Raw genomic sequence first — 25,365 nt, forward strand, 5'->3', positions numbered from 1 at the left:
TCCGGGTGCAATTCTGATCAAGGGCATGTACCTAGGTTGCAGGCTCCTCCCTGGCCGGGGCCCAGGTCAGGGCTCATGCAGGAGGCAACCAATCAAAGTGTCCCTCTCACAATGATTTTTCTCTCTGTCTCTCCCTCTCTCTCTCTTCCACACTCTCTAAAAATCAATGGAAACATATCCTCAGGTGAGGATAAAAAAAGAAGGAAATGTCATATCCTATGAAAGAGACATCTTGAAAATGCCTAAAGAAAGTTGTCATTTTTTTCATCGTGAAGGGACTGGAGTCCGTGTTGATGAAAACACCTTGGCAGCTGCAGTGGCAGGCAGTGGCTGCAACAGCAGGGTGATGGGGCTCTCTCCTTCTCCTGATCAGCCCAGTCACCTCCTGCAGAGGGAGGCCAGACTGCAGCTTAGGCCTGCTCCCCACCGGGATCGGGCCTAAGCCATCAGTAGGACATCCCCTCAGGGCTCCCAGTCTGTGAGAGGGGGCAGGCTGGGCTGAGGGACACCCCCCTCAGTGCACGAATTTCATGCACTGGGCCCCTAGTAAGAATGATAAGAAGACCTGTACTCTAGCAGAAGGTTTGGAAGACAGGTGCTTTCAAAAGCTCCTAGAAATAGACCTCCAGGATGAAACTAATCAGTACCACCTTAAATTCCTCTAGCGGGAAGTAAAATATTTTTAAATACCTACTATGTGTGCCTTGACCACTTTATATACATTATCTAACTTTTAATCCTTTCAACAAATCTATTGAAGAACTATTATTCCAATCTTACAGATGAGGCAATTTAGTTTCAGAGAGGTTAGTTATATAAATAGACCAAGTTCCTCAATTAGCATAATCAATTTCCTTAGATATCTCTTAAAGAACTAATTTTATCATCTTTTAAAGATCGAATTAGATCAAATTTTTCTTTTGAACCCTTCTTATAGGGTTGATACTATTTCAGAGATCTTAGGAACCTGCTTACTGTGTATTAATTTATATACAGCAATAGTTGTGTTCTGGTATACAGGTTTCTCCAATAAATAATTGGCTTGCTTAAAACTACCTTTCTTGATTTCCAGCTTTTAAAATCATTATGGGGAACATGGGAAGAAAAAAAGGGGAGACATCTGTAGTACTCTCAACAATAAAATATTTTATAAATATCATTATAACATGGAAAGTTAACTTTTAAGTAAAATTAGGCATTATCCTCATTGTGCCTTAGTTTGAAAAAGATTTTTCCCCTCTTTAAATATTTAGAGTAAGTCATCCTTTTATACAGAGCACTTCAGAGAACCACCTAAATTGTTTTGTTAAGAATTTTGTTATAGGGATTTCTACTTCTTATGGTTTAGGACCTGGACACTTATAGCTGTTATACCTACAGCTATTTTAAAAAATATATATTTTATTGATTTTTTTTACAGAGAGGAAGGGAGAGGAATAGAGAGTTAAGAAACATCAATGAGAGAGAAACATCGATCAGCTGCCTCCTGCACACCTCCTACTGGGGATGTGCCCGCAACCAAGGTAACATGCCCTTGACCGGAATCGAACCTGGGACCCTTCAGTCCACAGGCCGACGCTCTATCCACTGAGCCAAACTGGTCAGGGCCCTACAGCTATTTTTGTTGATTTTACTGAGGTGGATTTTATTTTTTTATTTTTAATGATGAAGTGACATTCACCTTTCCTAGGAGTTGCATTTTTATTGATGGATGCTAAAGAATGTTTTATGTCAGCTGAAGAAATATTTCTAGCCAAAATTGAGAAGTTTATTAACATTCACCAAAACAGTTTTTTGGTTCTGTCTGCTGCCCTCCATGGACTTGAGGAATGGAAACTGATGTTCAGGATTCAGCAGAGGTATGGAAGAGCACCAAATTTATTTTTGTTAAATTACATTGTGTTTATTTCCGTTCTTAATTCTTTTAGGCAAATGAGTTATGTTTTCCCCAAAGATAAACTTTATAATGTTAACCTGTCATATTTGATAAAATGCAGGCCAAATGGCTATTCTGTGAATCAGGGTGACAAGTTTCAAAGTTCATGCTGATTTCTGGGATTCTTCTGCAAGATCAAACCCAAAGTAAACACTTTTTATTCATTAAAGTTCTGACTACAAAGCCATATCAGTTCCTCTGTGAAATAAGGCAGGGCCTGAATGAGTAAACAAGAGAAGCAGTAAGAGGTTTGTCTCTTTTTTCCACTTAACACCTTGCTGACTGGTCATGAGATTAACTTGTGTTTCCATGTCTGGACAATTCTGACCAGTCACGAGATAACTCATGTCTGCACTTATATTAAGTAATTTTAAAACTCTACATTACTTTCAGACCTTAAAATTACTCAACGTGAGTGCAAACACAAGTTATCTCGTGACCAGTCAGCAAGGTGTTAAGATAACAGATGTTATAAAAAGTCAAATGATCTGTTTAACTTATGAATTGTTTTTCAGATTCCTGGGTAGTAACTTACGGATACTTCCAGTACACAACACAGTAAATGCTATTGATCTTATGTGCACTATAGCTAAGGTGAGTTACCTAAGGAAAATGACACATACATACAGTCATATACTTTGTTCCCGACTTCAAATGCATCCCCTCTTGAGCATGTTTGCAAATACTCTGCTTTAGTTCCCCTCAGAGAAGCTGCTGTTTCTCAGTGTGCAACCCTTCTCCATGCTTCAATGTATTTCTGATAGCCAAGAATGACTCATTTGGGGCCAAAACAGTATTTGGCCATATACACAGTGTTGGCCATATTGGTTACTTAAATTTTCCATCAAATTCTAAAGTATAAATATTGGTTAGGTTGTAGTTACCAACTGTCAGAGTGCAAACATACTTTTCATGCTTATCCTCCTGTGTGAAGTGTGCCCCCAACTCCTCTAGCAGTTAGGTGTTCCTTACCCTTACACTTGGAAGAGACCTCCATTAAAGCAATTCTTAACAGTAGTCTACTTTTTGGCTTACATTTGAAATTCTTTAAAGACAGAGACCAGGTATCTATTACTCTAATGAGTCATATGTTGTGTTGAGCACACAGAAAGTGATCAATACTTGAATAATATAAATAATGTTGCATCTTTTTATCTTTTTCCAGATCACCTCCAAACCATACATAGATAGCATCTGCTACAGAATGATAACAACTAAAGCTTACATCATTGAGCAAAGTCCTATTTGGAAAACACTTCAACAGATAAATCTCAGTGACTCATTTAACCCAAATTAGAGTATCAATTATAAATGTTCTTTTGGAAGATTAAAATAATTAGACTGGTTGAATTATAATGTTCAAATATATATTTACTTTAAAGACTTAAAAATTTTAAAATAATAAAATATATACAATTAAAAGGTTTTATTTTCAGGAGTTTTGTTGAATAATTCCTTTAATAATGTTCACAAAAAATTGGAGTGATATTCAATTTATCACTAGGAGTTCTAAAATGTAACACAGATTCAAACTGGAACATAAAGTGCATCAGCATTTTTATAAACTCATTACAACTATATGAATGAAGGCAATTCAACTACATTTTATAAACTTATAATACAAAATTATTAATTTGTATTGAATTTTAACAGTAGTATTTATTATATATGGACATTCTTTATCATGGATATTATCTTTTTGAAACCAAATGCTATTCATCCATACTGTGTCATTACAGAAACAGATGAGAAAAGCTACATTTATTTTTCTATTGATGTGTTTTTTTCTATTGGTGTTTTACAGAAAAATTTTTGTGAAGGTATTAAATCATAATGGAAAACAGTATTTTACTAATTTTTATTTAAGAGATGGAGCTTTCACTTTATCCCAGTATTTTCTTCAGAGGTAGACTTTGTTTTTATTTCAATGAGTTCTTCTACTCGAGCCAGAACACTTTCAATCAAATCAAATGTGAAAAGTGCTGAATGTAGGACCTACAATGCCAAGAAATTTTAGAGTCATTAAGTATGCATTTAAAACAAAACAAAACAAAGTAAAAAAAGAAAAGACTTCAAATGGATGTAGCTTAGAAATATTTCAAATCTACCTTAAGCTGCATTTCGGGAGGCATATTAGGCATCTCTTCTCCACCTACAGTTACAGAACAAAAATCTTTAGACCTCTGGACTTCTGTAAGAGAAAAAAAAAAATCATGTGTCATGTTTTTAATCTTAACTCTCAGATCTCAGTAATAATTAGACTGGTTGAATTATAATGTTCAAATATATATTTTCATCATTCCATTACTTTAAAATATTTCCTTTATTTATGTAAATTAAGTCTTAGTGTTTAATATCTCAGGGTATGCTTAAGTCAAGCAATTAGCAAATAAAAATATCAAAATTCTGTAACATGTTTATTTAAGTGACTAGCCATTATTTGGGCATGTACAGGATGAATGAAAACTTATAAATTTGGGGAGGAATGAGGGGATGGTGGAACAAACAATACCAAAAGAAATATAATGATATCCAAACAGAAATACCTGTAATACGGTTAGATTCCTAATTAGGACTTGAGATTTTAAAACCAGAATATATTTCAGTTTGGTTTAAATCTTTGTTAATCCAATTTCAGTGTTAACTGGTTTATATATCTGCTAAGAATAATTTTAATTATAAATAAAATGACTTAGCTGTCATGGTTCCTTGTTTGCTTTAAATTAGACAAGATTAAAAAGTTCTTTATTTTTAATATAACTTGCAGTTTTAAAAAATGACTAATTGTTAGACCTAAGTGAAAATGAAATTACACATTACCAACCTTGGCTATTTTCTTGGCTATTTTTAATTTCTGCTTCATAATGTGCTTTTGACATATTAAGTCCTGTATGGAGTGGCTTTAAGAAATTATTCTCAATCTTTCCAAGTTCTGTCCATAATCCAGTCTGTTCAGAAGAATTAATGAAAGAGTTATATGGTTCAACATTTACTGATTCATATTATTAAATACTAGAGGCCCGGTGCATGAAATTCAGGAGCTCAGCCCAGCCTGCACCCTCTCGCAATCTGGGACCCCTCGGGGGATGTTCGACTGCCGGTTTAGGGGGGATTAGGCCTAAACTGGCAGTTGGACATCCCTCTTGCAATCCGGGACCGCTGGCACTTAACCGCTCACCTGCCTGCCTGCCTGATCACCCTAACCACTCTGCCTGCCTGCCTGATCACCCTAACCACTCTGCCTGCCTGCCTGATTGCCCTAACCACTCCCCTGCCTGTATGATCACCCCTAACCGCTTGCCTGCCAGCATGATCACCCCTGCCTCTGCCTGCCTGCTGGATTGCCCCTAACTGCTCGCCTGACTGCCTGATCACCCCTAACCGCCTCTGCCTCGGGCCCCTGCCGCTGCGGCTTGGTCTGGAATGACGTCTGGAAGGTTATTCGGCTGTCTGGTCTAATTAGCATATTACGCTTTTATTATTATAGATGTGTTTGAGTGTTGGAAAAACAAAAATTAATCACATGATTCTTGCCTTTCAAGGTAGAGTTTACTGTTTAATAACACATTGATTACTACAGCTAGTAGTTTATGTGAATACCAATCAAAACAAAACTTTACTTTGGTTAGTACACTCACTGCCGTGCCATTTGGGCAGTTTTTGGTTCTGAGATCAGTAACTTACAAGTTTTAATCCATGAAAAAGTTACTTGAGGACAATACACATGTCTAAGACATTTCTCTTTCCTATAAACATTCCCACAATGACTCTACCTTATATATCTCTTCAACTCTTGATCTTACAATTAATACCCTGGTCACAGATCTAGTTCTGGAAGATTCTTTTCTTTCCTTGTTGATGAAACTTTTCTAACACAAAGCTGATATGGACATTCTTGGTGTTAAGTGCAGATGGAGATTTTACCTGCCTACGACAGCTTAGGTTTTTTTGCTCTTACATATTAGATTTTATTCTAAGAGCATTTCTTCCCATAGTACTAAAGGTGGAGAATCATAAAGTTCATGGCATTATTAAATTTCCAGGCACTCTTTACAAAGGAAAATATCTTAGGCAAAATGGTAAAAAAAAAAAAAAAAAAGGAAACTTAGGAAGTTATGGTCAAGATGGTAGCATAGTAAACACAATACTTGAATCCTCACACAACTATATCAAAATTACGACTGAATTACAGAACAACTATTCAGAACTGCCTGAGATCTAACTGAATAGAAGTCCTACAACTAAGATTATAAAGAAGACGACACATTAAGAGTGGTAGGAGGGGTGGAGAATTGGAACGGGCTGGTCCCACACCCATATGTAGCAGATAAAAATTGGGAGGGATATCTCAGCTGCAGCGGTGCTCCATGAGTAGCGAGGATTCCCATACCCACACCAGGCCCCCTGCCCCCACCTCCAGCCCAGGGTTCTAATACCAGGAAAAGTCCCCCTAACTTCTGGTTATAAATACCAGCAGGGATTGTAACTGAGTGATATGGAAAGGCTGTTGGAGTCCCAGGTGTTTCTCTCAAAGAGCCTGTGCATAGAAATATGTGGACTCACTGGCTCTAAGCTCCAGACCTGGGGCAGCAGCTGGAAAGTGCCAGGGACATACGTGAGGAACTGAATTGTCTGGCATAAGGGCAAGAGTTGGGGGGAGGGCAGCATTCTTTCAGATAAAAGTGCTGGCAGAGGCCATTGTTCCTTTTCTGAGCCCTTCCCCGACAGAGCCAACAAGAAGGCACCATTAACCTGGTTCACACTGTTTGCCCTACCCTGATGATTCCCTGAGACCCTGCTTCACCTAACTTGTGGGCCCACCCAAGCTGTTTCCAGTGGCTTTTCCATATGGACAGCCTGTCTTGGCTCATTCTTCAGTTTCCTAAAATCTCTCAAACAAGCAGCATCTGGCACTAGAGGCAGTGGCCTTGGTTAGTAGCTTGGCTTCTCATGGGCACCTCCATGCCCAACACAAACAGAAGCCTTCTGCAGATCCTTTGTAGCTCATGCTGGGTGGTCCCGGGCAGGACACAGGTGGTGGCTGACCTTGGTCTGCACCTCTCAGGATGCCGAGAGCCACCTCCATAACAATACACTCAAGAGGCAGATTCAGTGGGCACCACTGCACAGCTGATCCTCCACAATGGTTGTAGCCAATCAGCCTGGGGATAAATCCCTCCCATTGATGTGCCAACAGCAAACAACTATAGCAGACGGGTGTACACAGTCCATATGGGAAGGGGTGCACTTGGAGTGTCCAACTCAGGTAATTGGGGACCTGTGCCACTGGGCCCTATAGGACAACTACTATATAAGGCCACTCTACCAAGCCCTAGAGATAGAGCAACTCTATCTAATACATAGAAACCAACACAGGGAGGCTGCCAAAATGAGGAGACAAAGAAACATTTCCTAAATGAAAGAACAGAACAAAACTCCAGAGAAAGAACTAAACAGATGGAGATAAGCAATCTACCAGAGGCGGAGTTCAAAACACTGTATAATAATGCTTAATGAACTTACAGGAAGAATAGATGAACTTAGTGAGAATATCAACAAAGAGATAGGAAACATAAAAAATGAAACTAGTAAACATAAAATAACCAGTCAGAAACGAAGCATACATTAACTGAAATGCAGAATATATTACAGGAAATCAACAGTAGATTATATGAAGCAGAGTAGCAAATCAGAGATTTGGAAGATAAGAAAGCAGAAAACACCCAAATCAGAACAGGAAAAAAAAATTCCCCAAAATGAGGATCATGTCAGGAGCCTCTGGGACAACTTCAAGTGTACCAACATTTGCATTATGGGGGTGCCAGAAGAAGAAGAGATCAAGGAATTGAAAACCTATGTGAAAAAATAATGATGGAAAACTTCCCTAACCTGGTGAAGGAAACAGACATACAAGTACAGGAAACACAGAATCTTAAATAAGATGAACTCAAAGAGGCCCACACCAAGACACATCATAATTAAGATAGACAAAGGTTAAAGATAATCTTAAAAGTAGCAAGAGAAAAGCAGTTAGTTACCTACAAGAGAGCCTCCATATGATGGTCAGCTGATTTCTCAACAGAAACTTTGCAGGCCAAAAGGGATTGGCAAATATTCAAAGTGATGAAAAGCAAGGATCTACAACCAAGATTACCCAGCAAAGCTATCATTTAGAATCAAAGAACAGATAGTTTCCCAGATAAGAAAAAGCTAAAGGAGCTCACCACCACAAAACTAGTATTAGAAGAAATGTAAAAGGTCTTCTTTAAGATGGGATGGGATTTGGGGAGATAGGTTAAAAAGGGATTAAGAAGTACAAATTGGGCCCAGCTGGTGTGGCTCAGTGGTTGAGCATCAACCCATAAACCAAGAGGTCACCAGTTCAATTCCCAATCAGGGCACATGCCTAGGTTGCAGGCTTGATCCCCAGCAGGAGGCATGTAGGAGGCAGCCAATTAATGATGTTTCTCTCTCATTGATGTTTCTATTTCTCTATCCTTCTCCCTTCCCCTCTCTCTCAAAATCAATAAAAATATTTTTTTTAAAGTACAAATTGGTAGTTACAAAATAGTCATGGGGATATAAAGTACTGAACAGGGGATAAAGTCAATAATCCTATCTAATAAAGAGCTCATATGCAAATGGTTGTCACGCCCTCATGCTGTAATGGCTCAGACACTCAATACTGGGGAGAGAGGAATGGGGACCAGCACAGATGAGCTTGCGAGAGAAGAATGGGGTCATCCAGGCACAAATGAGCTCACAAGAGAGGAATGGGGACCAGCCAGGCACAAATGAGTTTGCAAGAGAGGAATGGGGACCATCCAAGTACAAATGAGCTCGCGAGAGAGGAATGGGGACCAGCCAGACTGTGCTCAGAAGAGGGACAAGCCGCCCACTCTACGGTCTCAGGCACCAGCGGCTGTGCCTGCGGCCCAGGAGAGGGACAAGCCACACGCCCCATGGTCCTGGGTGCCTCTGGCTGTGGCCCAGGAGAAGCTGCCCACCCATGGTACCCTGTGGCTGCAGCCGGTGCAGGCGAAGCTGACCCTGGGTCCTGGGTGCCTATGACCGGCCAGTGGAGGGAATCCTGGGTCCTGGGTGCGGGGCGAGGTAGAGGCAGTTAGGGGTGATCAGGTCAGCAGAAGAGCAGTTAGGGGCAATCAGGCAGGCAGGCAGAGGGGTTAGGGGCGATCAGGCAGGCAGGCAGGCGAGCGGTTAGGAACCAGCGGACCCCCCGTGCATGAATTTAGTGCACCAGGCCTCTAGTCTATGTATATAAAAGCCTAAGCGACTGTTACGACCCAATGACCGGTCGCTATAACACGCACTGACCAGAAGGGGGCAGAAGCTCAATGCAGGAGCTGCTTCCTGGTAATCAGTGCGCTCCCACAGCCAACCTCCTGCGACCCTTCCCCCTGGCTGGCCGGCACCACTGATCACCCAATGGAAGGGGGCTGGCTGGCCAACCTCCTGCGGTCCCTCCCCATGGCTGGCCTGGCCCTGATGGGCCCTGATCTCTGGCCAGGCCAAGTGAACCCACCCATGCATGAATTCATGCACCGGGCCTCTATTATTGTAATAACTATGGTGTCAGATAGGTACCAGATTTATTGGGGTGATAACTTAGTAAGTTATATAATGTCTAATACACCTGAAACTAATATAATATTGTGTGTGAATTATAACTGAAAAATAAAAAAAAATTTTGTAAAATAAAAAGAAAACTTAGAAAACCACTTATTCTTAGCTAGAACTGCACCACTAGAAAATCTATTTTATAATGAACTTATTTTGATCCAAGTAGTATGACATTTTACATATAGCCCTTCAAATAAGATCTACCCATATCTACACTGAATAATTGATAACTTCAGTGACTATCACACATATAATTTTAATTTAAATGTCCTTTCTCATTACTCTTAGAATGCTAGGAAAATTGGAGTTCTTGGAAGGGACTATCAACAACCTAAAACCTCAAAAACATGCACACGTTTTCACTCAGCATATATGAACTTATCCTGGGGAAATAATTAAAAATGTATGTTATAATGATTCCACAGCAGAAATGTTTAAAAAAAATGTTTACATAATGAAAAATTGGAAATATTTCACAATAGGATATTGGTTAAGTAAATTGTGATATATCTACACCAGTGGTCGGCAAACTGCGGCTCGTGAGCCACATGCGGCTCTTTGGCCCCTTGAGTGTGGCTCTTCCACAAAATACCACGTTTGGACGTACACGTACAGTGCGATTGAAACTTCGTGGCCTATGCGCAGAAGTCGGTTTTCGGCTCTCAAAAGAAATTTCAATAGTTGTACTGTTGGTATTTGGCTCTGTTGACTAATGAGTTTGCCGACCACTGATCTACACAATAGGAAACTACACAGCTATTAAAATATTGTTCTTTGGTACATATTGGTGAGTGAATAAAGATTACAAACAGTACAATTCCTAAAGTGTGATCTTATTTTTAAAAAGAAAAAAGTATGTACAAATGTGCTGGCATAAAGCCTATAGCATATACCATAATATCAACAATGGATAGTGGGATTTTGATTATTACTTTTGTTTTTGCTTATTTAACCGGATTTTAAAACAATAAACCTATTTTAATTGCACGCTTTAAAAAACATTGTCAATAGTTTTTAAACTTCCTTTTCCATAATAGAAAGTTTTCTTGTCTTCTCATGGAAAACGTGGGTTATGTGGTAGTGCAGCAGGTACTTCATCAACCAGTGTAGTCACAGAGGATATTGTGGATGTTACTCACTGCTCTCAGTTGTCTGTGCACCTGTCTCTCCAGTCTTTTACCTTTCTCTATCCCCTTTTTAAACCTTCTTCTTTCCCTTTATCTCTAAGCTTATAGATAGAACCAATTACTACTAACCAGTATCACTGAAGGCTTTCATGGCTACAAAGCTTACTGATAACCCTCTAGATCAAAACACATTCAAACACAAAGAAGAGTACAGAGAAAACATGCTTTTATTCACACCTCATTTTGTCAAATGTACTAGTAAACACCACATTCACTTTTTTTTTTGAAAAAAACTAAAGTATTGAGAGTAGAGAATAAATACAGGAGAATGTTTTTCCTTTACAGGTAGAAAACGACAAAACCACTCTAAAATTTATATGAAAAAGCAAAGGACATAGAGTAACCAAAATATTTTGAAGAACTAAGTTGCAGGCTCACACTACTTGAGTTCAAGACTTTACTATAAAGCTACAGTAATCAAGATAGTAATGGTACTGGTTAAAGAACAGAGATAGGTCAATGGAATGGAATGGGGCCCCAAAATAGGTCCACACTTGTATGGTAAATTGATTTTTGGCAAAAATATCAAGATAATTCAACAAGTTAAGCATAGGCTTTTCAAGGAATACTGCTGGAGTCAAAACAAAAAAACTTAACCCACACCTCACACTATCTAAAAAATTTACTTGAAATGGATAATAGACTTAAATACAAAATCTAAAACTATAAAACTTCTATAAGAAAATATTTGTGACCTTGGGTTAAGCAAAGATTTCATAATATAAAAAAGTACAAATCATATAAAAATAAAATTGATATGCTGGATTTCATCAAATTAAAAATTTCTGCTCTTTGGGGAAAAATATTTATAAAACCATATCTATTAAGGAGAGGAAAATGTTTAATATTTTTTAGAAGTTGCACTAAGTTGAAATTTTCTTTCACCCTTTCACTTTTACTTAGTAACAGAAATTCTTTGAAATTTTATTCCCCAATTGATGAAAAACTTAATGTTTTATACTCAACTCTTTGGTGTAAATGAAAAACTAAACTTCACCAGTTCTCTTGAGCCAACAAATTTAGCCTAATTACTTACTGATATAGGATTTTAAAAAGCAAAATTATCTTTTAATCAAACATTTTTCTTGAATGTTTTACATTTCTCCTTTAGAAAGTAATGATTAAAAGTTTATGAGAGAAATGAGATTTAATAATGTCTAATTTTTTTTAAAATATATTTTATTGATATTTCACAGAGAAGAAGGGAGAGGGATAGAGAGCTAGAAACATCGATGAGAGAGAAACATCGATCAGCTGCCTCCTGCACACCTCCCACTGAGGATGTGCCCGCAACCAAGGTACATGCCCTTGACCGGAATCGAACCCGGGACCTTTCAGTCCGCAGGCCGACGCTCTATCCACTGAGCCAAACCGGTTCGGCAATAATGTCTAATTTTATTATATTCAGACTATATTCATTTTAAATATTTTATTCATTAATGTCAGGAACATATATTAGTTAAAGCAATTACATTTAAGCCTTACTTCTACAAGTCTTTTACAACCCACAGATAAGTTTAACATATGGAAAGATATAATGATGTTTCTCCTATGATTTCAAATTTCATTTCTTAAGCATGACAGAAAATCAGACATATATGTCAATTTTGCTACTCAAATATTCTAAGAAAATGTTTGCCAAATATTGCTTTTCAACTAGAAAAATATTAATATTATCCCTGAGTTCTATGTCCTATCTAGAACTTGCCTTAGGAACAATAAATGAACTCTGATACGATACAATAGTCATGCTTAGCTCTGATCACTGAAAAAAAGTTTCAAGAGTAGCTACTCAATGAACTTTTAAAATTAACAATTTTCACCACCTTTACAATATATGTCTAAGATCTAAAGGGATTTCCTTAGATACCAATGCTTTGCAAAATAAAATACACTGATTTCAAAAAGCTTTGATAGTGATTCCAACACTTTAAAAAGAATTGCTACAGGAGATGAACCAAGATGGCGGCATAGGTAAACACTTGTACTTGCTGCCTCTCACAACCACATCAAAATTACAACTAAAAGACAGAACAACTATCATCCAGAACCGTGGGAAAGCTGGCTGAGTGGAAGTACTACAACCAGAGAGGTAAAGAAGAAAGCACAGTGAGACTGGTAGGAGGTGCAGAGGTGTGGAATGGGCTGGCACCTGGGTGTGCTGCTTTTTAATCGGGAGGGAGATACAAGCTCCCGCTTGCTCTGAACTCCAGTTCCGGGCGAGACTCGGGGGGACCAGATACATACAGGGAGAAACTGGACTGTCTGGCATCAGGGCAGGAACGTGAGGGCGACGTTCTTTCAGAAGGAGGTGCTCGCAGAGGTCATTGTTGCTGTGCTGGGTCTTCTCCAGTGCAGGGCTGACTGGCAGCCATTGCTGTTTGCTCCGCCCTAGGAATTCCCTGAGACCCAACCCCACCCAATTTATAACCCCACCCAAGCTGTTCCCATCAGCTTTTGCATATGAATGGCCTGTCCTTTCTCAGCCTAAAACCTGTCAAACAGGCAGCAGCTGGGTCAGGGAGCCCCAAAGCTATCAAAAGAAGCCCCAAGGCTGGCAGCAGCAGCCTGTTTTGCTTCACAGCTGGGCCTCATCTGGGCACTTCCAAACCTGATACAAAGAAGAGGAATCTTCAGATCTCTCTGCAGCTCCTGCTGGGTGGTCCCAGGCAATGGCTGACTCTGCACCTCCTTGGAGATCCAAGAGCCAGTGTACCCAGTGGTCAGTGTGAGACCATACCAGATTACAACTCTTCACATCAATAAGTGACACACTCAAGGGGCGGACTCAGTCCTGCCCCATAAAGGTGTCTCCTGCACAGCAGTTCTCCCACTGTAGTGGCAGCTGGTCCCCACAGCCAATTGGCCTGGAGGTCAATTCCTCCCAGTGATACCAACAGCAATTAAGGCTCAACTACAACAAGACTGTGCACACAGCCCACAAAGGGGTGTGCCAAGAGTGTCCACCTCAGGTGATTGGGGAGGCTGAGCCACTGGGCCCTACAGGACACCTACCACACAAGGCCACTCTATTGACTCAAAGAGACTTAGCAGCTACCCAATACATAGAAACAAACACAGGGAAGCAGCCAAAATGCGGAGGCAAAGAAACGTCACAAATGAAAGAAATGGAAGAAAGCAAAATACTGGATATAGAGTTCAAAACCACAGTTATAAGGTTACTCAAGAATCTTTTAGAAACTTCCAAGGAACTTAGTGAGACCTACAAGGATCTTATAGTGAGAATGCCAAAAAAATGGAAAAGGACCAGTCAGAAATTAAACATACACTGACTGAAATAAAGAATAATATACAGAGATTCAACAGTAGACTAGAGGATCCCAAGAATCAAGTCAAAGATTTGAAATATGAAGAAGCAAAAAACACCCAACTGTAAGAGCAAAAAGAAAAAAGAATCCAAAAATATGAAGATAGTGTAAAGAGCCTCTGGGACAACTTCAGGCGTACCAACATCCGAATTAGGGGGGTGCCAGGAGAAGAGAGAGAGCAAGATACTGAAAACCTATTTGAAGAAATAATGACAGAAGACTTCCCTTACCGGGTGAAAGAACTAGACTTACAAGTCCAGGAAGCGCAGAGAACCCCAAACAAGAGGAATCCAAAGAGGACCACACCAAGACACATCATAATTAAAATGCCAAGAGCAAAAGACAAAGAGAGAATATTAAAAGCAGCAAGAGAAAAACAGTTAGTTACCCATACGACTGTCAGCTGATTTCTCAACAGAAACTATGCAGGCCAGATGGGAGTGGCAAGAAATATTCAAAGTGATGAATAGCAAGAACCTACAACCAAGATTACTCTACCCAGCAAAGCTATCATTTAGAATTGAAGGTCAGATAAAGAGTTTCACAGACAAGAAAAAGCTAAAGGAGTTCATCACCACCAAACCAGTATTATATGAAATGCTGAAGGATATTCTTTAAGAAGAGGAAGAAGAAGAAAAAGGTAAAGATAAAAAATTATGAACAACAAAGTGACAACAAATACATACCTATCAACAAGTGAATTTAAAAATCAAATGAGCCCTAACCGGTTTGGCTCAGTGGCTAGAGCATTGGCCTGTGGACTCAAGGGTCCCAGATTCGATTCTGGTCAAGAGCATGTACCTTGGTTGCAGGGACATACCCAGTAGGGAGTGTGCAAGGAGGCAGCTGATCGATGTTTCTCGCTCATCGATGTTTCTAACTCTCTATCCCTCTCCCTTTCTGTCTGTAAAAAATTAATAAAATATATTTAAAAAATAAAATATAAAAAAATAAAAATCAAATGAATAAAAAAAATCTGATGAACAGAATAAACTGGTGAATGTAATAGAATCAGGGGCATGGGAAGGGAGCGGATGGACAATTCTCGGGGGGAAGGGAATATGGGGAGAGATTGGACAAAGATCTTACACCTATGGATGAAGACAGTGGGGGGCTAAGAGCCTGGGGTGGGGTGGGAACTGGGTAGAAGGGAGCTATGGGGGGAAAAAAGAGGACCATCTGTAATAATCTGAACAATAAAGATTAAAAAAAAAGAATTGCTACAGTTCTGATGTCACTTGTCATTCCTGTAAAAAATTTTCATTTTAAGTTTTAAAGACCCACCCTGTTTCCATTTCAGTAAATATTGGCAAGAACACTGACCAATAACATATTAGCCTATCATTTTCATTGGCCATTTAGTTCTTTTTTTGTTTGTTTTTAATCCTCACCCGAGGATATTTTCCCATTGATTTTTAAAGAGAGAGGAAGCAAGAGGGAAAGACAGAGAAATATCGATACGAGAGAACCACATCGATTGGTTGCTTCCTGCACGTACTCCAACCAGGGCCCAGCCCGGGGGGGATCCTGCAACTGAGATACATGCCTTTGCCCAGAATCAAACCTGGGACCCTTCAGTCCACAGGCCAATGCTCTATCCACTGAGCTAAACCTGCTAGGGCTAGTTTTTGGATTTTTAAAAAAATATACTTTTTATTGATTTCAGAGAGAAAGGGAAAGGGAGAGAGAGATTAGAAACATCAATGATGAGAGAGAATCATTGACTTGCTGCCTCCTGCACACCCCACACTGGGGACTGCCCGCAACTTGGGCATATGGCTTTACTGGGAATCAAACTGTGACTTCCTGGATCATAGGTTGATGCTCAACCACGGAGCCATGCCATTTGGGCTGGACATTTAGTTTTGATGAAATTATTTTAACAATCTTAACTTTAAAGTCTTATAATTATTTTCTTTCTTTTTAAAATGTGGCTCAAATGAAGTAAAATTTTACTAATTATAGTCAATATATTTCTGAATATCATCACTGTTTACAGTTTCAGATCAACAGTTCATCTTGAACATGGTTCAGTATTTTTTATTCCTTATTATTTTTCTTCTAATAAAAATATTTGAGTGCAATTTTATACATGCTGGATGAGAGTTTTGCAATTGTCATGAATTTGAGAAAAAAGGTATCTCAATAAAATTCATTCTGAAAATAGATTACTAAAATAATTTGATTGTAAACTTAACAATTTTACAGATAGTGGGTATATTTAGCTTCACAACTAACTACATATTATATTACTATAAAATGTACAATGTTAGCTCTTCTCCTCTGGTAATCGTCGAGCTGACCATTAAACACATAAGAGATGTTGGTATGCAATACACTGAACATCTTTATCTTAGTCCTACCAATTTGTCACTTTCTCACATTGTTCTTTGCAACTGGCCACAAAGTTGGTTGCAATACCCATAACCTTTATTAAAAATCTGAACAAGCAACCTGATGTTTTCAATTATACTGTATTCCATTTTGTAAAAATTGCTGGTCTGACCCACTAAACTGATTTAATGACTCAGTAATATATGCTTGGTTATGATGAGAAGTTTGAAGAACACTGCTCTAAGTTATATACCTATAGGAGGAGTTGCTGAGTGAGAGTTGTCATTCTTCAACTTTATTGGATAATGCCAAATTGCTCTCCAAAAGTGATTATATCTATTTGTTTCATTGCTGTTCCATATCCTTACCTATGCTATCTACCTTTTTAACATTTGCCATTCTGATGGGTACGAAATAGTATTTCATTAAAATTTTTATGTTTATCAATCTTTTTGTTGTTGTTAGTACATACTATTCTTGTCTGTTTTGGCATTAAAGTCATATCTTACTAAATAGACTCAGAGAAAAACTATTCTTTTTCTAGCCTTTGCAACATTTTATATAAAATTTGAGTATCCGTTTCTTGAAATTATGGTAAAATTATCTGACCTTGTGATTTCTCTTAGACTGTTTGGGGCAGTTTTAAATTATATTTTCTAAGATATTTCATTTCACTGAAGTTTTCAAATTTACTGATATGTTTTCATGTAATTATTATACTATTTTTTAATCTGTGCTGTGTTAATAATTATACTCTTTAACATACTGTGTCTTCGTGAATGTTTGAAGTCTTGCCAAAAATTCATTAGTAACTTTATATTCTTTTCTAAAATAAGCATTTAAAGCTGGAAACTTTTTTCTAAGCACCACTCTTAGCCATATCCCACAAGTTTTAACATATAGCATTTCATTATCATTCAGTTAAAATAGTTAATAATATTCTTTTATCATATACAACTATCTCATAAAATAGATTTTATTTGTAATTCATAATATATAGAGGTTCTCAAGCTTCACTAAGTTAAAATCGCAGATTTCTGTGCTTTATCACAGGCTTTGATTGATAAGATTTGGGCTGAACTCAGGAATTTGCATTTATATATACATTAAAAAATACCCAGGTGATTTTTTATTAGGAACATATGTTGAGAAACAATGATCTAGAATGGCCCTGTCCAATGCCAATGAGGAACTAAATTTTTAATTAAAATTTAAAAAATTAATTTAAAATCTAAATAGTCATATGTGGCTACTAGGTTTGGACAGTGCAAACCTAGGTCTTTATTAAGACCTTAGTTGTTTTTAATTGCAGTAATTTAATACATAGCCCATAACCATAAAACTTAAAACAAGGTAATAAAAACATGTGCCAAAGTTAGGCTAAATTTTGTTCAGCATAATTCCACAATCCTTCACATGATGAACAACAGTAATATTTTTAGAAGTATGTAGGAGTGAAGAAGTTATGGAAAAGAGTATTTTCCCTTTAACATTAAGGGTACTAGATCTTTTAAAAAACTACAAAGAAAATAATTTTAAAATTTCTTTTATCAAATGTCTAGAAAAAATAACTTAATATTTTAAAGTTATATGGATAAAAATTTGAACTGTTCACAAATACTTGCTTTTAATTTTATACCAAATAGTTTCACTGATGAAATAGTTCTGAAATCTTTTCAGTTATAAAGCTTAACTATATATTCCAAAATTCACTGCAGCCTATCTTACAAAAGGAAGACCAGGCAGTTCTACAGCACAATGAAATTTATTGCCAGAACAAATGGGACCTTGCAAAGGACAAAAGAAGGAAATGCATAAGACCCAGTTTTCCCCTTTCTCCTAATTTGTATGTGACTTGTTATTTATGAAGTACTATTGTAGAACTTCTATCACTTGTAATATTAAGTAACACTTTTCACCTTAAGTAATTTGGCTCTGCAAATGACACAAAAAGGGCATGCTTTAATCTTGGAAAAAGAAACAATTTAAATGAGAATCCAAAATATGGGTTATATAGGTTATATGTATATATGCCAGATATTTATAGTTTTCCTAAATAAAAAGCATATATGCACACATTGCCTAATTGAATTTTTAAAAATTCCTGATACCTGTGGCCTTTACAAATTTACGTTGCCTCCCTTGACTTTATTTTCTTTCTACATATTACAATCACAACTTAAGAAAAAGGATGGGTGTAAGCAGGATTGGAAAGGATATGAGTAGAAAATACAAAGGTAAGAGATATAATTATTATAGGCTATGTATTAGAATATTATTGTAATTCAAAACAACAAATCCAGACCTGGTCAGTGCTCAATGGTTAGAGTATCAGCCTGCACACTGAAGGGTCTCAGGTTCGATTCCGGTTGCAGGGTCAATCCTTGGCCCCAGTCAGGGCGCGAGTGCGGGGCAACCAATGGATGGGTCTCTCTCACATCGATGTTTCTCTCTCTCCCCCTTGTCTCTCCTCCTCTCTCTAAAATATCAATGGAAAAATTATCCTCACTCCGTGGGTGAGGATTAAATAAAAATAAAAAGACAAAAAATAAACAACTAACCCATATTTAAAGACACCAACCAAATAAAAGAGAACATTATGTATAAAAGCTAAGTTGATTTTACCAGTAGAGATGGAGGTTCAAGGTCCAAAGTGTAGGAGAAGGTGCCTATAATTTATGCAGAGATATAGAGGCATGAAATAGTAGGATGAGGAGGGGAATGACTTATTAAAAGAATAAGTCAGTTGACAGTGACCCAAAATGCAGGAAAAAAAATGGATTATTATTAAATTATGAATCACGTTGTTTTGTATTGAATGATTCTGTTCTTATTTAATTTTCCTATACACCTTTCTGAATTGCTTTTCAGCTTTTCATCTGACTAGTTACCTTCTCAGCACACTTTACTGCTCAAAAATAGATTCTGGTAGGAGTCCTTTAGAATAGAACTACTCACAATTCAGAATCACTAGAATATCTTGTTTCCCCTTTAATCAAAAATTCTAAAAACTCAGAAGCTATCATTTTTTAATTAACCACAGCAAACAGATTTGCCTCTCATTTATACACATGACCTATTGCACTGGAAGAAATGCTTCCATGGTGAACAGGCTCTTACACTGCCTGAAAGATGTCAGGTTTCCATCATGGACTGGGTTTTTTTTTGCTAATTTCCTAGGTATGATAATTCTTATGGTAACTTGCATGGAAATGATACTTTGGAATATTTGACCCCTAAGAAAAAAATTTAAAAACCGTTAAATAAGAAAACAATCTTATAAGCTGGTTATACCCTTTTCTTTACCATATACTATGTTCAAGCCAAATAAAAGTGAGGCATGAGCTGTGAATATCATAGCTGACACTGCACAGTGCTAAACTGCTGCCTTCCCTGTCTAGGCAGAGGCCCATATGCTGCCCCTGTGCTCCACACCTCATCATCTGTCAACTCTTTTTTTTTTTAAATTGGTAAGTAGGATGACATTTTATTTATTTATTTATTTTTATTTTTAAAATATATTTTATTGATTTTTTACAGAGGAAAGGAGAGGGATAGAGAGTTAGAAACATTTATGAGAGAGAAACATCGATCAGCTGCCTCCTGCACTCCTCCTACTGGGGATGTGCCCGCAACCAAGGTACATGCCCTTGACCAGAATCAAACCGGGGACCGTTCAGTCCGCAGGCAGACGCTCTATCCACTGAGCCAAATCGTTTAGGGCTGTCAACTCTTATTCAGAGGATTTTTTTGTCTTCCTATCAGGCAAAGCAGACCATCTGTAGGTGTGGCCTTTCTGGATTATGGAAAAGTAAAAACTGATACTTCACCCTAAGGGTACCTTCCTAAAGAAGGGCCTCCACTGAGGCTGAATTTTATCTGTTATATTTTTACTTCTATCAGAAACTCCTTTAGAAGTTACTTGTGATTCAAAGGTTCTGGCCACTAGGTGTGTCCTTATGCAACTTAACCCTCCTGTGCCTACATTACTTATGAAAAGTAAAAAATAAAGAGTGCTTATAGCATTGTGAAGGTAAATGATATGCAGCACCTGGCTGGCATAGTGGTTGCCATTGGCAGGGGGGAGGGGAGGGCTGTGGAGTGATGAGGTCAGAATTAACTGGGAAGGGAAACAGGGAACTTCATGTGATGATAGCAATGTTTTACCTTGGATAAGGATTTGGATAATATAGATCTATTTGTTAAAACTGGCGAATATACAAGTAAAATCTGTGCATTTGATTTTCTGTAAATTTTAACTCAAAGAAGAACTATAGACAGATATTTTACTCTACTTAATGAAACACATGCTGAAATATTTAGGGGAAATTATGCTAATGTTTGCAGTTTACCTTGAAATATATAAAAAAATTTAAGAGACTGATGGGTGGATACATGATAAAAATAGAGTAAATAAGTAAATAAATCAGTGATCACTGTAACATCCTTTCAACTTGGCTGTACGTTTGAAAAACTTTATAATGGTAGAAAAGAAAAAATCACCCCAGTACAGAGTAAGCACTAGTCAATGAGAATAAATAACTATAGGGTGTCCCCAAAAATGTATACACATTTTACACCTGGTAGCTCAGGTGATATTTCTTTCTTTTCAGATTTAACCCATTGGAATTAATAATGTGTTTATTTTTATTTTTAATATTTAAAATGTGTATACATTTTTGGGAAGACACCCTGTATTTTGGGCTGACAAGGGATGATGAATAGGAGGTCAAATCACTAATCGACTAGATTTAATCAAAAGGGAAACAAAATGTTACTTTTCTCATAAATTTTTCATTCCAAATGATCATTTATTTAAATTAAAAAAGAAACTAAAAAAACTATTTGGCATCTTACCTATAATAATAAAAGCATAATATGCTAATTAGACCAAACAACCTTCCAGATGACCACGCTATGACACCCACTGGCACCACGCCAGCCAAAGCAGGTGCATTGCAATTGGTCAGGGGCCCAGCCATCGCCCCATGACTGCCCCGCAGAGGGAGGCCCAGGCCACTGGCCTTGGGGCGATCAATCAGGGGGGCTCCACAATCACCCCAAAGAGGGAGGCCCAGGCCACCGACCGGTGGGATGAAGCGGGTGGGTGGGGCCTCCCTCTGCGGTCCTATGTGCCAGCGGCCAGAGGGAAGCCCAGGTCCCAGGTGCTAGAGGGAAGCCGGTGCTGGCAGCCGGGGGACAGGAGACCTACTCTTGCATGATTTTCATGCATCGGGCCTCTAGTATAAATATAAGTTAATGACTTTCACTTCTTTTATTACTTCCTAAAAAAAGAAACAGATTAACAACACAAGATTCAGGTAGCTAAAGTTAACAGACATGACACACAGTGAAACCAGCTATTAGAATAGAGTAGGTAGAAAGAGAGAAGATAAAAAGCAAATATAACTTTAGTGTATGACAAATCTCCCTCAAATAGCTTCTTATTTCTTGAATACCTCTAATGATACACTATTAAAAATAAATCCAACTTCCTACACATTATCCAAAAGGTGCTGTTAACAGATTTTAGTACTTAAAATGCTTTAGTTTGTCGTGTCTAATGAGAGGACATCAAATTGTCAGATGGTTTTATTTTATACAGCTCAGACTGAAATCATGACTTATAGGTGGAGGCAACTGAACAAGATACCCAAATAAATATATGTTGAGCTCAAGAAGGTTAGTTGGCTTAGGTCACAGGCGTCCTCAAACTACGGCCCACGGGCCACATGCGGCCCGCCGAGGACATTTATCAGGCCCGCCGGGTGCCGCTGCCTGTCCTGCTTAGCAGCCGACTTGTCCCGGGCCCACAGTGCGCATAGGAATTTGTTCATAGTTTTGTTTTTTTAAACTATAGTCCGGCCCTCCAACCGTCTGAGGGACAGTGAACTGGCCCCCTGTTTAAAAAGTTTGAGGACCCCTGGTAGGACTTCCAACTTACTACCTACCAGGTCTAAGCAGTGATTGCAGCAAGAGAGCAAAGGTACAATAGGAAAGGAAAGGGAAGCTGGGTATGGGGTGGTAAGGGCTCTTGGGAATGAACTTCAGGTTTCAGAATAACTGTTGGCACTTCCTCCAGCCTCTGTAGCTGGGTAAGAGATGAAATATTGGCTTAAGTGGATATTGATATAAAAATCTGAAACAATTCTTATATATTGTTAATATACTCACAGTTTCTTTTTCAAAAAATTCACTTACTTGATTGTCACTTTCATTATCTTTGATAACCAAATACCTCAATAAATTTAATGAAGCCATTATCCTGTTAATTAAAGATATATGTGTTACAGTACAGTTTTAGAAAACCAATAGCAATTTCAATGAAAAAGTAAGCTAAAATTTTGGGTATATTTTTATAATTATGCTTGTCACTGAAAGCACAATTTACCCTTGAACAATGCAGGGGTGCGGGGTGCCAAACTTTGCACACTTGAAAATCTGTGTATAACTATGTATTCTCTTCACCATAGTTTTTGGAGTAGTAATAGCTCATTACTCTTGTTCTCCAAGTTTGCAAAATACAGCTGTGAAAAATACTATTCTTTCCCCCCCACCAAGGAAGCCTTATTATCCTTAATATTTGAGAGTATCATCTGTTGCTTCCTGAATTTTAAGGTTCCATTTATAACCATTTCTCTATATCCATTTGAGTATAATAAAAGTGACATTACATGTACTATATGAAAAACATGATGTCCTAGAAAACAAAACAATAAAACCTAAACACATATGCTTTGTTTAAGTTGTACACAAAAAATTCTTAGTCACCAATGCTGTAGTTGTAAATGTCTATTAGCTGTTATGGAATGCTGGGAACGTTAAAGGCACAAAATTATACTGTTGGTCACAGTTCTGGAAAGAAGGATTGTTTGTTTTAGCAAGAACGCATGATCTTTATTTTTAAAAATTGTATTAAGTTTATTAAACAAATTTGAATAAATAAAAAGTGGAAAGAAGGGGTTTTTATTTTGTTTTTACATAATACCTAATTACTTAAATATGAAAATCTTTATGTAATTTTATGAATTAACCACAGATCACATAAAATCATAGGAAAATATGGTTTATTACTTCTCAATTTACTATGTGAACCTTAGTAGTCATCACCTCACCTATCTGAGTTTTGCAGTAGATCTGTTTCAGCACCCTCTGGGAGAAAGAGTACCAAATCTAGAAGGGAAATTAGCTGTGGTCCTGTAAACCATTTGTTGTTATGTGTTCTCTGTAAAGCAAAAGAAAAACTGAAAAAGGCTTTAACAGCTTGATAAATGTGCTTTCTAATACCTTGATACTACAAAAATAAACTATTACACATTTAAAATATATACTTTTTAACTTTTATTTCCATTCTGTCATTTACTATTTCCAGACACCTGGAACAAACTCTGCCAGTTTGTGAACACTGGTGCGTTCTTTTTCTCTCTCTTTTTTATATGGAATCACTGAGTGTTCACAAACAGATGAGACTTCAGTTTCCATTACTATTTCAGAAGTGTACGGCAAAACAAAAATAAATCATGTTATCAGCACAAAGAACACAATTTAAATCTATAATCAAGGAAGTTTCAAAATTAAGGAAGAAGAAAAGAAATAGACTGTTGAACCTCAGAGGGAAGGCACGGGAGGGTGGGTGGGAAGAGATCAACCAAAGAACTTGTATGCATATATGTATAACCCATGACATAGGCAATGGGGTGGTGAGAGCCTGGAGTCGGGGGTGGGGAAGAAGAGGACGGGAGCGGGCTGGAAGAGGTTAATGGGGGGAAAAAGAGGACCTATGCAATACTTTCAACAATAAAGATTAAAAGAAAGAAAGAAAAATAGAGATGAGAAAAATATATATACCCTAATACTAGAAAGAGGAAAAAATCCATAGGACAAAATCCACATCAATGTATTCCACACAAAAAACATATCCTACAAAATAAAATAAATTGGTAATTGGTACCTTAGCTATGCTCTTACCTTTAATGATATGTCAATTTGATTTTTGATATTTTGAATAATGAAGGCCTCCACACCTGAGTGATTACTTGTATTCAGTAAGCACCTTGAAAGCAAAATTACAATGCATTTGAAATTATCCTGGATTGCATTATTAGGATGACATAAGTTTTACAAATTCAAATAGGCCATGTGTTATTTCTAGGTATACAAAAACCAGTGAAGACAATTAGCAAGATGATTAACCAATTACAAACTCACCTAATTATGGTTATTGCTCTGACTAGCAAATTCTATTTAACCTGGGTCTTTCCAACAAGAAATTTCTATCAAATCAAATTTGAATCTTTTTATGCACATAGTTGCAATGATTTAATATGGCAAGAATGGGAACTAGTATAATCACCTAAAATCTCCCCAAATTATTCCCTGTGAAAGTACACTAGTCTGGTTAGACTAATTAGTTGCAAAAAAAATAATTCAATCTGACTAGCTTAAGGAAAAAGGGGGGTTTCTTGGTAGGAATGCAGGTATGACCTATGCATAAAGAGATTTCATAAACCTTCTCTGACTATCAATAGAAATGAAGAAAAGATAGACTCAAGAATGTTAGTTCTGGCCAATTCCAAAGAAGACTTCTTAGCACTTTAACATGCCCAAATCTACTTTTAACAACTAATTTTTATTATATAGGTGTCAACAAAATAAGATCTGCAGGCCAAATTCAACGTACTGTGTTATTGGAACACACCTACCCTCAATACAAAGACAAAATTGAGCAATTAAAATAGACTGGCCCATAAAGCCTATATTTACTGTTTGGCCCTCTACAGAAAGTTGGCTCTTTTTCTTTTTTAAGAGAGAGAGAGAAAGAGGGAAACACCACTGAGATACATTGATTAGCCGCCTCCCACACACAGTCTGACTGGGCATCGAACCCGCCACCTTTTGGTGCATGCGATGATGCTCCAACCAACTGAGCCACACCAGC

General features: G+C 37.7%; 2 protein-coding genes across 2 annotated transcripts in view; one reads left to right on the top strand and one right to left on the bottom strand.

The window, feature by feature from the left end:
• Positions 1 to 3,233, top strand: part of LOC308242158 (protein SPO16 homolog) — a gene marked incomplete at both ends in the record, with an annotated part of 28,146 nt that extends 24,913 nt beyond the window's left edge. Inside the window, 3 exons of the mRNA XM_080656031.1 lie at positions 1,691 to 1,859; positions 2,452 to 2,530; positions 3,102 to 3,233. Coding sequence (XP_080512157.1) covers positions 1,691 to 1,859; positions 2,452 to 2,530; positions 3,102 to 3,233 — 380 coding nt within the window. The remainder of the gene's footprint in view (positions 1 to 1,690; positions 1,860 to 2,451; positions 2,531 to 3,101) is intronic.
• Positions 3,234 to 3,291: 58 nt separating this feature from the next.
• Positions 3,292 to 25,365, bottom strand: part of GLMN (glomulin, FKBP associated protein) — a 56,590-nt gene continuing 34,516 nt past the window's right edge. Inside the window, exons 14-19 of the mRNA XM_080655481.1 lie at positions 24,396 to 24,480; positions 23,543 to 23,652; positions 22,629 to 22,692; positions 4,761 to 4,884; positions 4,045 to 4,127; positions 3,292 to 3,931 (exon numbers count right to left, since the gene is read on the bottom strand). Of these exons, the coding sequence (XP_080511607.1) occupies positions 3,815 to 3,931; positions 4,045 to 4,127; positions 4,761 to 4,884; positions 22,629 to 22,692; positions 23,543 to 23,652; positions 24,396 to 24,480 (583 nt within the window). The 3' untranslated portion in view covers positions 3,292 to 3,814. The remainder of the gene's footprint in view (positions 3,932 to 4,044; positions 4,128 to 4,760; positions 4,885 to 22,628; positions 22,693 to 23,542; positions 23,653 to 24,395; positions 24,481 to 25,365) is intronic.

The sequence above is a fragment of the Plecotus auritus genome (genome assembly GCF_963455305.1).
Source record: "Plecotus auritus genome assembly, chromosome: 2".
Taxonomy (NCBI): domain Eukaryota; kingdom Metazoa; phylum Chordata; class Mammalia; order Chiroptera; family Vespertilionidae; genus Plecotus; species Plecotus auritus.